Source organism: Phaeoacremonium minimum (genome assembly GCF_000392275.1).
Source record: "Phaeoacremonium minimum UCRPA7 unplaced genomic scaffold PA7_03_scaffold_596, whole genome shotgun sequence".
NCBI classification, from domain to species: Eukaryota; Fungi; Ascomycota; class Sordariomycetes; order Togniniales; family Togniniaceae; genus Phaeoacremonium; species Phaeoacremonium minimum.
The window spans coordinates 95,743-111,399 of NW_006921498.1; the positions used below are offsets into that span (position 1 = coordinate 95,743).

Below are 15,657 nucleotides of genomic sequence, written 5' to 3' on the forward strand. Positions count from 1 at the left end.
TTAGCGGATTATAAGATAGCCCGACTCCCACGATCTATGCTCCTCCAAAGCCCTTTTCATCTGATCGAGTGACTTCCGCTGGGTATCAACGTACTTCGCAAACATTCCTTTGGCCATGATGTCTATTGCCGCATAACCCTCGGCATTCAGAGCAAGAGCCTCGTCGTATTTGCCCTGCTTCCCGAAGATATCCATCAACTTCAGCATGATTCCGATATTCATTGGAGATCCATAGCCAAGGTCGGGGCATTGACGAATCAATCCTATTAGCTCCTTGGCTAGCAGCTCTGCCTCAGAAAACCGATTTTGCTGAGCTAGAATAATGAACAAATTGTCGATGGAGCCAAGGTCCTGAGGCCATTTCTTGTCAGGATCGTTCCGTTTGCCCCATATGTCAATCATCGTGCGATATCGCTGCTCTGCCTCAACCATCTTCGTAGCTCCTTGCTCTCGCTGCACATGAGCAAGTAAAAATTCGCGACGATGCCATATATTGTAGAAGTCATTGGAGCTCAGAGACTCTGGGACATGAGGAAGTGGCTTGTTCCTCATTCTATCAAGAATCAAGGACTCGAGTAGTTGAAGCTTGGCGACTTTGTCAAGATGAGCCATGTTATCAAGACTCAGAGCAATTGTCTCGTCAGCACTGAACACGCGAAGAAATTGGCGTCCCAAGTTATCATTGGAGAGGCTGTCCCAGAATGCGCCCTGAGGCACATCAGATTCCCACGGGAACCTGTTCAAGGGAGATTTCTCCATGATTTATAAGATAGCGAATCTCAATAATTTGTAGGGAGTTTTCTTTCATGGAATGTGAACAGAGAGTTACTTGTGTGATTACATGCATTGGTGATTCTGATTGGGGTATTTTGGCGCTTGTTTTATATCTGGCGAGTGAACCGTGGATGCCTGAACATGAGACAGAATACTGGTGCCTATTAAAGTCTGAGGACGCTATGTTTTTTTGATGTCGAGCTGATCCTCTCTTGAAACATGTAATGTAATGAAATGGCTTATAGTCACCAGCTCGTCACTTTTGCCCACGTGGGGCTAGCGGAGGCAACTATATCTATCGCTAGAGGTGCTGAGACAAAGGCACAGTTCTATGTACTCTGCCTTATAGCCGGATGGAACTATCGGTATGAAACCGTGTATGTATAGAGATATTTTTTGAACTCGCCCAACCAAGAATTGATGACAGAGACGAAAGATTGAATCGCTTATAGCACCAAGGCATGGTAGAGCTAGTAGGACTGCACCTTGAAATTGAAATCTGCAAATCTTCAAGTCTTCTACAACTCTAACTCAATCCCATTGAGTGTGTAAGCGGCGAGGAGAAGTTACAGATGGGGTTTTGTGACTTGTTTACTATTGAATTGCTGGTCTTGTGCGGTTTGGATTACCTGAAGACACTCACTCAAATGCCGCACCGTGTAATCTAGGTGTCTTTGTGCAAAGCATTATAGGAAACACAGGCCTTGTTTTGCGCCGTTCACTAGTCAACTCTAGAGGCCATAGGCTGTGAGCCAACCGCTAGCTACTAACAATGAAACGGAAAAGGCATCTAGCGAAGCACGCGCTGCAAGGCACACAGGAGATCGATGCCTGAATGAAAATGATACAGTATTCGGACTACAAACTCTATATCCTTTGAGACACTCGTGTATTGCTTCAGTGTGTCAAAAGCCAAGGTGCAAGACCTGTACCGCCTTGAAAACATGCGGCTTTTTGCCTTGGCGATTGCGTTACAGGTCCGGCGGCGCGAGCCCGTCCTACAGATGGGCCGTTGGTTTATGACCTTTGAACTGAAAGAACTGGAGCAAATTGCATTTCGACTTACGCCGCTGAAGCGCAGTGTTAAGAACCGAGCTTCGGACAAACAACGCGTCCAAACGAGTACCCCAGTAGAGTGCCAATTAAGTTACGGCATAAATTGGTCACGCCGCACCCTAGGTGTTCAGAATCCTTGCCGGCATGCCTCATTAGACAATAGTCGACACCTGTTCTTTGTCACATTTTGTAGTGCATCAAAATCCTCTTTCCCAATTTTAACTGGAAGTGACTTCTTTCACATAAGGTATTTTATTTTCTGGTGGCTTTGACGGTGGTTAGCTTCACGTTCTCCCTTGGGATGGGATGGAAAGACGTTAGAACGAAAACGACCACGAAACCCGCCGAGGCTCTTAAGTCCGTGGATGGGACTGTTTGAACATCTAGTCATAGCTTGGAGATGCATCGATATTATCACACATGATGAACGCGGATGCTATGTCAACCGAATCACAGTACTTCAGCTGTCGATTACGCTCAATTTCGAGCTTTGCTACAATGACTCGGATTTGAAAAGTTGATAAGGTATCAATACTCTGAGGTGAAGAGTTTAAGCCTAACCAGATTAATAGCATCAATCCTTTGAAAATGACTGATGCATACGATGAAGCTGTGACGGTAACAAGCTGTCCCAGGCACTGTCCTACTTAATGCGATATCCTCGATAAATGGTCTACAGATAGTATGAGCCGTTATCGCCATGTGTTATCCCAGCCACCCTGCTCAACAGCAAAAGCAAGTGCTAGTTCTGTGAATCGTGCCATATGCTGCAAGCCAAATTAGTAAAGTCTGAGAATACGGAAGGTTGAATCTCACATCAATAGAGAAGTATCCTTTCTCGTCATCAACATCCATCGTATCATTCACACCGTGCACATATGGATCCATATCTCCGGGGAAGCCACCTGCGAGAGGATCGCCCTCTGTCGCAAACGCGGCAGGGTAGTTTAGCTGGGTGAAAGACATGTAATCGGATCCGGCATTGCTATCGCGTGTTGGTCAAAAAAGAACCTAACACGACCAGGTAGAACAATTGGGGTTAGACGTACGCAGCGAGCTGATAGATTTTTGTAGGAATAGAGATGTACTCTTCTCCTAGCTTCACTGTCCAGTTGGTAAGTGCTTCGTCTGCTTGAGTAGAGACGAATCCAATGGACTCAGTGGCATTTCGGGCAACGAATGCAGTCATGTCCTAAATATCCAGTCAGAACCCGAATTTGGGTCAAAATTAGGACTTTCTCACAAATTCCATCATTGCACCAATAGGGGCATTTTGGTCCTTCTTATACCTCGCAATAGCTTGGCTTCCCAGTAGCCCCCCTTCTTCAGCAGCATACCAATGAAACTCGACCGGGCCATCTTTCGGTGTATATCCGTTCTCCGCCAGGATTCGAAACGCCTCTAAAATGCTCACGGTCCCAGAGCAATCATCATCCGCCCCCGGCGCAGGGAGAAGCGGGAACAAATAATTCGCTGAATCCTGATGGGCACCGAGGATAGTCAAGGGCTGGGAGAAGTTCCGCACCTTAGGCTCAAAACGTGCGATAATGGATGACTGTGGAAATGAATGGGTGAAATATTCAAGTGAGATATGAGTACGGAAAGGGGAGTCATTGATTATCTGTGATATGATCTATGTCAGTTTGCATCATATCATCGAAATGCCTTTCCGAACAGGCGTAAATACCTGTGCAATGTGATCGTGAAGCCATTCGGAGCTTCTCTCGCCATAAGTGTCTCCGTAATATCTATTATAGTAGCTTGTCATGTGCTTTAATACACTATGCATCCTCTCAGTGGACACATGAGCAAAGAGCGGTTTGACAAGGCGCTGGTGTTTCAGGTCAGGCAGTTCTGGTTTCACTGGGTGAGCGTCCACAGCTTCTAGTCGAGGTGGCAGTCTGGGATTTTTGCTTACTAGCCTTGCCAGAAACCAGTGTTTCCGTTTGTTGGTTGTAGAAGTCGGAATGATCCGTGATGTCCATGAATTTCTTGCCCTTTTTGCGTAAGCGGAGCTTATCCCCTTCTGTGAGCCATTCCGGCTCCTTTTGGCCCATCAAGTGTAAGAGCCGTGGCTGGGCCATTTCGGCTGCAGCATCAGGCCGAAGGGCAATGAGAGCTTCCACTGGGTCATCATATGCCTGAAGGGCGGCAATGATTGCTTCGTTACTGACAAGCGCTGGGTCATTGGCCTCTAAATCCACTAGAGGCGATGGCGCAAAGATGGGTCGTTGTTTGTAGCCTTCGACAAGGTGCGAGGTACACAACAGCAGCGTGAGAATGTAGTCGCGCAACATGACAGGCAATAAAGACGGTGCTTGCTCTGATGAAGGTTGATGAAAATGCGATGGCGTTGTGGTTGAGGTTATGTCCGGCTCTCGTACGAAAGCTCGGAGTTGAAATTGAGCGAACCTGCAGATCAACGAGCTCAATGCCGAAGGCGGCCTGGAGGGTTGCCTAACACACCACGCAATCTCCTCCATGATGACATGAGCTTCAGGGGGGATGGAGTCGCTGATAAGCCCTAAACGGGATGCCCTAGTCTTTAGCGAGGGCACGCGTTGAAAGGACCTACTGCATCGGGATTAACGTCATCATCTTTCGCCGCGACAGCACCAACGCGCAATCAATCGGAGTTGATGTTACGGAGTAACCATGATGCGTCGATGTTGGGGCTTGTCTGGTCCTTGAACTTATCATCGCGCCTTTCAACTGTAAAGTTTTTTCTTTGTTTGCGTTCATCAGCATTTCAATGCGTGTCCCATCACGCATTTGGCAACGCACACGCTCGTAAGCTATGCATACCTGAAACCCGTTAGATATGGTGAGACTCGAACATGGCAATCTTTGCAACCCAGTTACCTTTCCACAGTCTGTGGTCATTAGGCTATGGCGTGTCGCTCAATTGCTTGCCGATCAACGATCGCATGGCATTGAGTCTAGTATAATTACATAAAAGGACGAAGATAGACGACGAACAGAACCCTTATCAAGTAAATTAATAGTCCTGATGTAAGCTTATTAAAAGGAGCTATGGAAGACAACATAGATAAGACAGCATCAACAAGATGCAGAAAAACATACATGAGAAATAGTCATATCAAGTTGACGACCGATCGTTTCAAGCCGGCCGAGCCGCAGCACCAGCATCTTTTCGTCGCCTCCAAATCTCACATAAATCGACGTATTGGTCATCAACGCAGACGGTCGTCAAACTTTTGCCCTCAGTCGATCCTGAAAGTTTGTCACATAGCATATATACCACTTCAGATGACTAGTCAGCTGGGGTTTTGCTAGTTAGCTCATTTGTGACGGCGTTATCCTCGGTGAAGCGAATTGCCACCTTGCACTCACTAGCCTTCATATCAGATCACAAAACCTATCAAGTGGTCATGAGAAAGCAATATCGGCATAGCACAGGTTGTTGTGAAGTTTGAGTTAAAATGGTCATGAGCCCAACAGCCAAGCCATGACTCAAACCAACACCGGTACAAGCTATGACCGAATTTGCGCGTTGGCTCTAATCTTTGCAGACAGGTATCAATATGCGAGCCGTCCCGTCAAGCTAATGCAAATCATGATGGTTTGAATCCTTGGCGATTCTTTCCTCTCCTGACCAACATTGATCGGTGAAACTAACAGACTCATTTTGAGATTTAACGCAACGTAGGTTAGTAAGTTGGTGTAGTCATCTCGGACTCTGGTTCTGATGTGGTGATGCTGTGCTCGCCTTACATCTCCGCTTGATTGCATCTATAAGCCTTGGTAGGAGCTCATATTAACAATTCTACATGGCCCGTACTCGCCAACCGGTCCAATCCTCGTGATTGGAGCCACGAAGTCAGCGACGAGGCTGGGCAATTCATCTCGCACCCACCCTCATTGGATTCCGTAATGAAGTAAGAAACAAGTTGGTGCTACTTCATCAAGCGATGCAGTATGGCCGCCGTTTGTTGGCCATGCACATCATTGAGCCTGAGGTGAGGTGCCTATCAAAGCTACTGCCGTGTCCTGCGGCCGGGCCGGGGCCAGAGCTTTGCCGCATGCATGTCCGGAAAGGTGGGGGCCGCCCCCGAGACAGTCCGGGAAGGCTCGGAGACTTTAATATGACAGCAAATTATATGGAGACTGTTGTTTCGCTCACGACCTCGGAAAAACTCGAACACTGTCCATCGCAATATGCGCTTATCCTACTAATTCACGATATTAAGCCGATTGTTCAAAATTGTCAGTCTGTGGTCAGCGGTCAAGCCCAGACCCTGCAGAAGGATCTACCCCGCTTTCTGTCACAGTCACAAGTCAGGCCTGCCCCTGAGCTAGACCACCGTGAAAGCCCAATTGTCACCGCAATTTCATGCGCTGATCAGCACCCTGACAGTTCGGCTCGCACTAGAAGCAGGCTCAGGCAGGTCAGACAGCGTGGTATGCTGTGCTGTGGTTGTGCGGCGTGGTCTGTAATGCGCCGCATGTCACACTTCTAGGGGTGGCCGCCCCCAAAATCGAAGCTACTGGACCTAAGCTCTTGCGTAACCGCCGGCCAACTCCCGTCACTTCGGTATCCAATCACCAATCATAGCCCAGCTTGGCAGCAGGTTCCGTCACATCACAATGTTGGGACATTTCACGGCTTGGTCCGATATCATAGAGCGGAGCTGCAGTGCATATGTGACAATATGACCTCTTCAATGAGCATCGTGAATCATGTAGACCAACACCGCTGTTCGGGGGGTTATAAAGGGCCCAGCAGCCACTTCCCCCAACCCCATAGACCTTAGAATGGCAGTACTGCTCGAAAACATTGGCTCTCTGTTCTTCCTCCAAGCCTGATTTCTATAACGCAAAGATGAAGTCTCCTATTTGTACTCTCTTACTATCATTGAGTCTTTCAGCTCTTGGTGCAGCACTCCCGGCTACCCCGAAAGAAGCACTGGTCAAACGAGCTAGTCCAGGTCTCCTTGCATGGGAGCAACCCGACTTCACAGGGCGCTCCAAACACTACACAACCCCAGATGTTCAATGGAACAAATGCCGTAAGTCACCTAGTCAAGTGCATATTAGCCCAATCTTACAAGTTTGTCGCAGACACTTTCGCGGAATTTCCAGCTGGCACATCAAAAGGAATAAGCTCAATTGCCGCCGACTCAGGGAACTCTTGCATTCTATACCCGTATGTTATCCTGTCGTGTTTGGGTGTTTAACCTGACCCCGCGTGGCTGTCCAAGGTGATTGTTCGTTAATTAATATTTCTTAGGAATACGGTGTGCGATCCCGGCAACAATAACGAGGACCAGAGGCTGTTACTGATTGGTAGCTACTACGATCTGGGAGGATCGGAGTACCAATGGGACAAGAAGCCCGCCAGTTTCAAATGCGGCCCATATTAATCTGATGATATAATCTGCTTACGGTCGGGAAGGATTTCATACGAAAACTTCCTTATCGTACCCCAGCTTTGAAGAAGCCTACGGGAATGGGAGGTTTGCTACGGCTTTCTGAATGCGAGTAATAGATTATTGCGGGTCAATTTCTCACACTGCTATATGGTATTCAATAGCATCGCCCACGTCACTTTGTTATGTCGGGATCTAGCGATCGGTAAATTTCATGTTATATCACCATCATTTCGTGTCTTGGGAGAGAAACACCGCAAGCAGTCAAGCAATGGAGGTAACATCAAACTGCATATTTCTTGCTGGAAGAGCTATCTATGATCTATTTATGGGTTCCAGAAGGGCTTTCATGGCTATTTTGATGTGTTTTGCCAACTTTCTCGTCTGCTCCACGTCAATTGTTTCGTGTCGCCGTCGTGGCTGTCTAGACTCTCTTCGCGACTATGAGATTATTGTCACCCATGAATCGAGATACAATAGTGCAAGTCCTAGCTAGCACCTCTGATATTTGTAATGACATTATCAAGTTGTAGAAGATTAGTGGGTTGACTAGAGATTTTGAAACCCCAGGTTACTACTTCTAAATCCTTGAACCATGAATGCGCCAAGGTCTGTTGTGCAATGGGTCTCTCGGCTAGATCAAAGTTTGTACGGCGGCCAAAAGATCTCGAAAGTCTAGATTAGTTATGCATTCCCGCAAAGGCATTGGCCGCCTAGGGGTTGTCTCGTTGGTGCCACCCTTGATAAGTCATAAGACCTCAACCTACGGGCTATGTCCAAGAATATTCAAATGCAGTTACCCTTCTTTGTCGACGAAGTGAGAATTGAGCGTTAGAAAATATGAGCAGGCACCTTCTTCCATCATCCAGTTTATCATCTTCAACTGCGAAGATGATTCTCTTATGCAATGCATATTTGCACTATGAGGGCTGATGTCACCAGGAAACCCAAGTTTATAGAGATAAGTGACAGGCATTACCACAATTCCGAACAGGAATATGTCGGATGGCTTGTTTAGGAGTCTTACAGCATGCGATTTCGCTGCACCACATGCACTTACGGGTTTACCTACCCTCAATGTCAGATATATAGCGAACATACGCGGAAATTTCCAAACTGTGCAACTGAATCTATTGAGTTGCCGTGCTTTTCAAATTACTTTATTGAACAAGTTTGCTATTTGGCCTCATATACACGTTTCGATCATTCAGATGTGAAATAGGTGCTTTCGCATGAGAACTTACCAATGCAAACATTGCCGCATTCATGCACGGCCGCAAGACCACAGAAAACGACATTCAATACGGCTTTTATAGACCTAATACAGAAAGCTCATGAGAGCTGTGCTAATTTATGCAAACGAAAATAAAATTCCTACATCTTGCCACCTTGCATGGGTGACGAAGTGAAAGTGGTCGTTTCCTCGCGAGACTCGATATAACGTCTCGTTCATGCTATATCGAAAATGTCCAGCATTGCCAATACCTGCTGAGCACTCCCTCACTCTCATGCTTTGCATTGGAATACATGCAATTTACTCCAAAATGTTTTCCAATTGTACATAAAAAAGATCGGGCAAAAGGGAATCCGGACTTTGAAGCCCATATATTGTTCTGCAGATGACAATGATGACTATTAACCTATGTAATACCTTGTCTTCCGACGAAGAGCATTTGCAGTGTCCTAGACGCTCTGAAAAATTCACAACATGGAGTTCTTATTTATATATGAAAGCCATCTGTGCGATGTTTATCATGTTTGACAAGTTAGCTTGCTAATCAAGACTTTGGAATGCTGGGAGTTGGCGCCGCACTGACAAATACAGCGTTTGTACTGTAACCCCCACATACTGTATAGTACAACGCCGCCCAGCCGGTACTTCACAGAGCCGGAATTAACACCCAGGTAGCCATCTCCACTCGCCTAACGCAAACTAAGACATTTAGCTCTCAGGTAATCATCTTTCACCAAAACACCTATTTTCGTCCCCTGGCAAAACCAGCCAAACGCAGACGCTTGAAGGCGATGGATGCTTCAAAATGGAGGATTTCTAAAGCATGTCAAGAGTGTAGGACGAGAAAGATTCGCTGCAACGGCGAAGAACCATGTCAGCGATGCAGCGCCAGGGGCGTTAATTGTATCTACCGAACCAAGGCACGAAATCGACCCAGGAAAAGCTCACCAGACCGAGTACCATTAGTGTCGCGTGGAATGCAAGATCCCATCTCAGACTCGAAGACTCTTGACAACGCGGATGGTCAGCTATCAGAAAATGCAGCAGAGGGCATTCAGAACCACAGTGTGGCGGCGACACATCGAGCTTCCCCGTCCATGTCTCTTCAGCTCTTTTATGGTTCCTCGTCAAATTTCTCCATGCTGCACTCTATCTATCACCAGATAGAAGGCGCAAGGCAAACTCCTAGCCAGCACAGAGAAGTGGAGGAAATCGGTCCTGGACTGGATCTCTTTGGTAATCGGAGGCTGTATTTCGGTGATCTAGCCGACAACAATGAAGCGTTGCACATGACAACTGATTACTCTGCTATGTTCCTTAACCAAGCTCTAGCAAGTCAACTGATGGAGCGCTATCTGGCCACATACTGGCATATTCTACCTGTGGTCCCTAAAGACGTGTATCGGCGTCGACTTGGACAGCTCTACAGCGCCGCTGGGCTCTTTTCGTTTGACGATCCGGATATCATTGTCATTCTGCTAGCGATGGCAATTGGAGCGTCTATGCTTGAAGAAGAGCCAGCAGCTCAGTTCTTGTTCCAGAAAGCAAAGCAAGGCTATGCAAAGCTTGATGACATGGTCAATATTCAAGCTGTTCAGACAGCCTTACTCATGATAAGTCGCCCTAATGCCCCTACGTAATCTGTCCCAGCTAACCTGAACTACGCGCATTTTAATGCAGAGAGAGCTAGGCCAAACTCGGCTTTCCTCAATACTGGCACTGCCGTTCGTAAAGCTATAGCTGCTGGGCTACACAAGGATGTGACAGCCGCCGGCCAGGCACCAGACGAGACACGGCAGAGAAGAATCACGATATGGAGTGTCTACTTTTGGGAAATGTGAGTGCCACTGACTGCATCACAAATAGTTGATGACAAGCTGGGGCTCACTACTATTTAGATGGATATGCTTCAGTCTCGGGAGGCCAAGCTCCATACCTGAATCCGAGCTTAGTGTACCATTTGTTGCCGAAGAAAAGCTGTTACATTCGCTGTGCACTCTTGCGCGCATAATGTCGACCTGTGCTACACGTATTTACACCCAAAAACATCAGTCGCTTTTACCAATGTGGAACGCTGCGAACGAGATTCGTCGCGAGCTTTTTCTTTTTGCTAAGCAACAGAGGCAAGAGATGGACTTTGGCCTCGTGGGGGATCCAAACAGCGGCGAACTCGGAGTTTGCCAGACGATGGTCTCTACTAGTAAGCTCGGCTTCGTTCAAGTGTCGTTTCCGCGCGCTGACTTCGTGATTGAAGTGTATCACCATACGCTTCTGCTAACATTCAGACCGTTCCTCGTTCTACGTGCTAAGCTTAGGCATGATGTAGCATCAGGAGAACACCCAGCTATCGGTACCCCGAATCTGCCTCCATGGTTAGACACCGCCTGTGAGCAGTGTCTCGATGCAGCACGGCATTCAGTTGGGTTCCTCTCAGGAGCTTGTGAGCAAAATATACTTTGTCGAGTAGGTTTTCCTTTGCTGTTGCACGCATTTGTTAAGGCTCTCGTCTGAACCTTCGCTCTAGGAAATCAAATATCACGGCTTTTTCCTCGAAGGAGCCTGTCACGTTCTCGCTTTCGACCTTTTGCAGGGAAACGAAACCGGCCGTCGCAACCTTCCATGGCTTCAGTCAGGCATCCGAACGCTCCGATCTATGGCACCAAGGGCTAAGGGAAGTCCAGCACAGACGTCGGTACTGATGGCCAATGTGGAGCGAATGGTCAGGGCCGTAATTCCGGATTTCCGCGTTGATGACCAGCCAATTAGCGTGTCCGCCGACACCCAACAAATTCACAATGGAACATCCTCAATAGCAGATAGCCACATGTCGGGGCAGACTAGGGGCACGACGCCATCTTTTCTATACCCTTCGTTGCCATTTGGTATGGATGGCAACGGATCATCATCCACACAGTCCCCGATGACCATGAACTTGGAGGAGCAGGCCGACCTAACTATAGCCGACATGGGATGGGACTTTGACTTTGCTACAATGGATATGGAGGCATTCCTCTCGATAGATCCAGCTCTTGTTGCGAATTATTCAGTTTAAGATGTATTATGTAAACAAGTATTCAGCTCTGACTAAGCGGCAGGTCTTCCATGTTGTCAGACTTTGGGGTTTGAGTATGAACGAAATCGACAGGAAGAGGCTCAAGTACCCGGCTTATCAATCGGAATTACTATCTTTGGTAGGATGCATTAATTTCCTGGTTAGGGTTTGCTAGCAATGGCTTGCAATCACCGGAGGGAGAGGCATGTCGTAAATACGGTACGGTACGGCGGATGTACGGATATACGGATTAAGAGCCATCCCTCATCCCTCACACGCCGCCGGCAGCGCTTTAATGGGGCGTATAGGACAACAATAAAAGTCCAGTTCGACGCCAATAAATCCTCTCCCAGTCTATCATATTCATTTCACTATCAATTTGCCTCTTCTGACCAAGATGCAGAATTGCGATGCATGCTGGGCAGACAATTTGCCAACTCAGCAAAACGAATAAATGGCGGACTCGACTGATAAAGGGGTCGGCACGAAGGAAGCGATGAATGACCACGAAGAAGGGTTGTTCCACTCATCCGCAAGCGAAACTGATGTAGAGGCTTCAGGATACCCTCGAGATGGAGATTACAAAGGAAATTCGCCTCAAAAACGACTAACTCTCACATTTAAAGATGTGACTGTCAAAGTGACTGCGCCAGACCAGGCTTTGGGAGAGACGCTGTGGTCTCGAGTCGATCCACGACAGCTTAAATACATCCTCCGTAGTGGAGACCAGCACAAAAGGGTTGGAATGAATACCATTTTTGTAGTTCGACTTTATTAACTCCTCATCAGACTATCCTGCATAGCGTGAGTGGACAGATCAATCCGGGGGAAATGGTGAGGAGAAAAATTTCCAATATCAATCAACAGATATCCAATCTAACAAATCGTAAAGCTCCTAGTTCTAGGAAGGCCGGGTGCTGGGTGTACCTCGCTTCTCCGCGTGCTATCCAATCATCGCGAGTCTTTCAATGAAGTTCGAGGTGAAACATGGTACGGCAGCATGGATCACAAGCGTGCCAAGAGATATCGGCAGCAAATTGCGTTGAATACTGAGGGTAGGTAATCAAAGTTTCCGCACCATGGATAAGACCAGATGATGCTAAATTGGGTAATCGTACTCTTAGATGATATCCACTTTCCAACCTTGACAGTCAACCAAACCATGAAATTTGCACTGAGGAATAAGGTGCCTAGAGATAGGGAAGAGCATCTGAAAAAGAAGCATCATTATGTTCAAGAGGCCAAGAATAGTATCCTTGACACGCTCGGAATTGGTCATGCCAAGAAGACAAAAGTTGGCAACGAATTCATCCGTGGTGTTTCTGGAGGAGAAAGAAAACGTGTTTCATTGGCAGAGATGATGGCCGGCCAGGTAAGACCTATCAAGTGGACTTTGATCTTGGCTAATATTCATCATAGAGCCCAATGCAATTCTGGGATCAACCAACTCGGGGTTTAGATTCAAAGACCGCTTTGGAGTTTGCGACTACTTTACGTAAGGAAGCCGATCGCAATGGCAAGACTGTCGTCGCCACACTCTACCAAGCTGGCAATAGTATTTTCGATAAGTTCGACAAGGTTTTAGTTCTAGCGGATGGCCTTGTCATATACTATGGTCCACGGAGCTTCGCACGACAGTATTTCGAATCACTGGGGTTTATCTGTCCGAAGGGCGCCAATATCGCTGATTTCCTAACGTCAGTCACGGTAAAAACGGAACGGGTTGTGTCACCCGAGGCCGAGGGGAAAGTACCTACAACAGCTGAGGAGTTTGAGACGGCCTACAAGAACAGCGTCACTTGCCAGCAGATGAAGCAAGCTGAGAGAACAACACAAAGTCTAGAAAAAGAGGTCCAAAACATTCAATTGGCGGTCGAGAGTGAAAAGAAGCAAAGACGTGTGGGTGGAAAGCGAAGTGTATACACTGTTGGCCTGAAAGCCCAAATCGTGAATTGTACGATCCGGTATGTACGGATTAAACTGCGGCATTATGCTCTTATACTAACGGTACCTGATAGACAGTTCCAAATTATGATGGGTGATCGCCTGTCAATTGCTGTCAAGGTCTTTTCAGCAATCGTCCAGGCTCTAGTATGCGGCAGCCTCTTTTACAACCTTCCACTCACCAGCGAATCTATCTTCCTCCGGCCTGGAGTATTATTCTTCCCGATTTTGTACTTCTTATTGGAGTCCATGTCAGAGACAACGGCATCTTTCATGGGCCGTCCAATTCTTGTTCGACATAAACGTTTCGGATTCTATCGGCCAACCGCATTTTGCATTGCTAATGCCATCACTGACATTCCCATTGTCATGGTCCAGGTCACTTGCTTTTCCTTGATTATATATTTCATGGCAAGTTTGCAATTAGATGCCGGGAAGTTTTTTACTTTTTGGATCGTCATCAATGCCAGCACCTTGACGTTTGTGCAAATGTTCCGCATGGTTGGTGCATTATGTGGGCACTTTGGCACAGCGTCGCAGATGACTGGTCTGCTGTCAACCGTATTCTTTGTCTATGGAGGTACGTCGTGACTCGACCCGCGTGTATGACGTTGCAATGGACGCAATACTGATAATTTTCTAGGCTATCTAATCCCATTCGAAAAAATGCACCCATGGTTCCGTTGGATTTTCTATCTAAACCCAGGGGCATATGCCTTTGAGTCCCTTATGGCAAATGAGTTTACCGGGCTTACATTGGACTGCGTTTCGCCTCAATACATTCCATTCGGAACGGACTATAACAACAAATCGCAAGCCTACAGAGGTTGTACAATCCTAGGCAGTAACTCTTCCGGCATGATTGACGGACATTCGTACATCTCACAACAATATTCTTATGCGACAGGTCACATCTGGCGCGGATTCGGTGTGTTGATGGCATTTTGGATAACATTTATTGCTGTAACAGCTCTTGGATTTGAATTCCGCAACAGTCATGGTGGCTCATCTGTGCTACTCTATAAGAGAAATCTGAGGCAGGCCAAAGGAGTTATAGATCTTGAAAGGGCGGAGAAGAGAAGCTCTGCTGCACCCACTCAGGTAAATACCCAGTTCGTCAAGCAATCAACATTCACGTGGCACGATCTTGATTACTACGTCAAATATCAAGGGCATCAGAAACAACTACTCGATAAAGTCTTTGGCTTTGTCCAGCCTGGCAATCTAGTGGCCTTGATGGGTTGCTCAGGTGCTGGGAAGACGACGTGAGGAACTCTCAATCATTTTTGTCTATCGACACTAATATTGGCTTGCAGACTACTAGACGTGTTGGCGCAGAGGAAGGACTTCGGAGAAATATATGGGTCAATTCTGATTGACGGTAAACCTCAAGGCATTAGCTTTCAGAGGATGACGGGTTATTGTGAGCAGATGGATGTTCACGAAGGGACTTCAACGGTCAAAGAAGCGCTCATTTTCTCTGCTTTGCTACGGCAACCAAGGCACGTGCCTGAAGCAGAAAAAGTGGCTTACGTGGATCACATCATCGAACTACTAGAATTAGAGGACATTTCCAATGCCTTGATTGGCGGTGAGTGTGCTCCTTTTCTCGATTTGACTGTTGTCTAGGTACTAACCCACCGTACTATAGTTCCTGGTGCCGGCCTGAGCATTGAACAGAGGAAGCGAGTGACTCTTGGAGTAGAGCTGGTGGCTAAACCCACATTACTTTTCCTTGACGAGCCAACATCCGGTCTGGACGGACAATCTGCATATAACATTGTACGATTCTTAAGACGCCTAGTCAACGGTGGACAAGCAGTTCTGGTATGATAATCTCTGAGGAGTCATCAACGAAATCATCCGAGTACAAGCTAACTATCCAGTGCACTATTCATCAACCATCGGCCGTTCTTTTTGAAGCATTCGACTCTTTACTTCTCTTAGCGAAGGGTGGACGAATGGCCTATTTTGGTGAGAGTAAGCGAAATCAAGGGGCAAAATACGGTTTCCGAGACTAATACTATCCCAGCTGGTAAAGATTCTAATATAGTCCTCGATTACTTTGCCCGAAATGGGGCGCCTTGCCCACACGACACAAATCCGGCAGAGCACATCGTAGAAATCATTCAGAGTAATACTGAGGTCAAAATTGATTGGGTTGACATCTGGTCTCAGTCGCCAGAACGACGAACTGCAATCAATAA

At 47.0% G+C, this 15,657-nt stretch overlaps 2 protein-coding genes across 2 annotated transcripts; one reads left to right on the forward strand and one right to left on the reverse strand.

The window, feature by feature from the left end:
- Positions 1-759, reverse strand: UCRPA7_8464 (putative kinesin light chain protein; the record flags this gene model as incomplete). Its single annotated transcript, XM_007920977.1, has 1 exon — positions 1-759. One exon carries the CDS (start codon positions 757-759, stop codon positions 1-3), a length of 759 nt encoding a protein of 252 aa, XP_007919168.1.
- Positions 760-12,668: 11,909 nt separating this feature from the next.
- UCRPA7_8465 (putative abc multidrug protein) lies at positions 12,669-14,102 on the forward strand (the record flags this gene model as incomplete). The annotated part of the gene is made up of 4 exons (XM_007920978.1): positions 12,669-12,878; positions 12,926-13,470; positions 13,525-13,597; positions 14,094-14,102. 4 exons carry the CDS (start codon positions 12,669-12,671, stop codon positions 14,100-14,102), a joined length of 837 nt encoding a protein of 278 aa, XP_007919169.1.
- Positions 14,103-15,657: the final 1,555 nt, after the last annotated feature.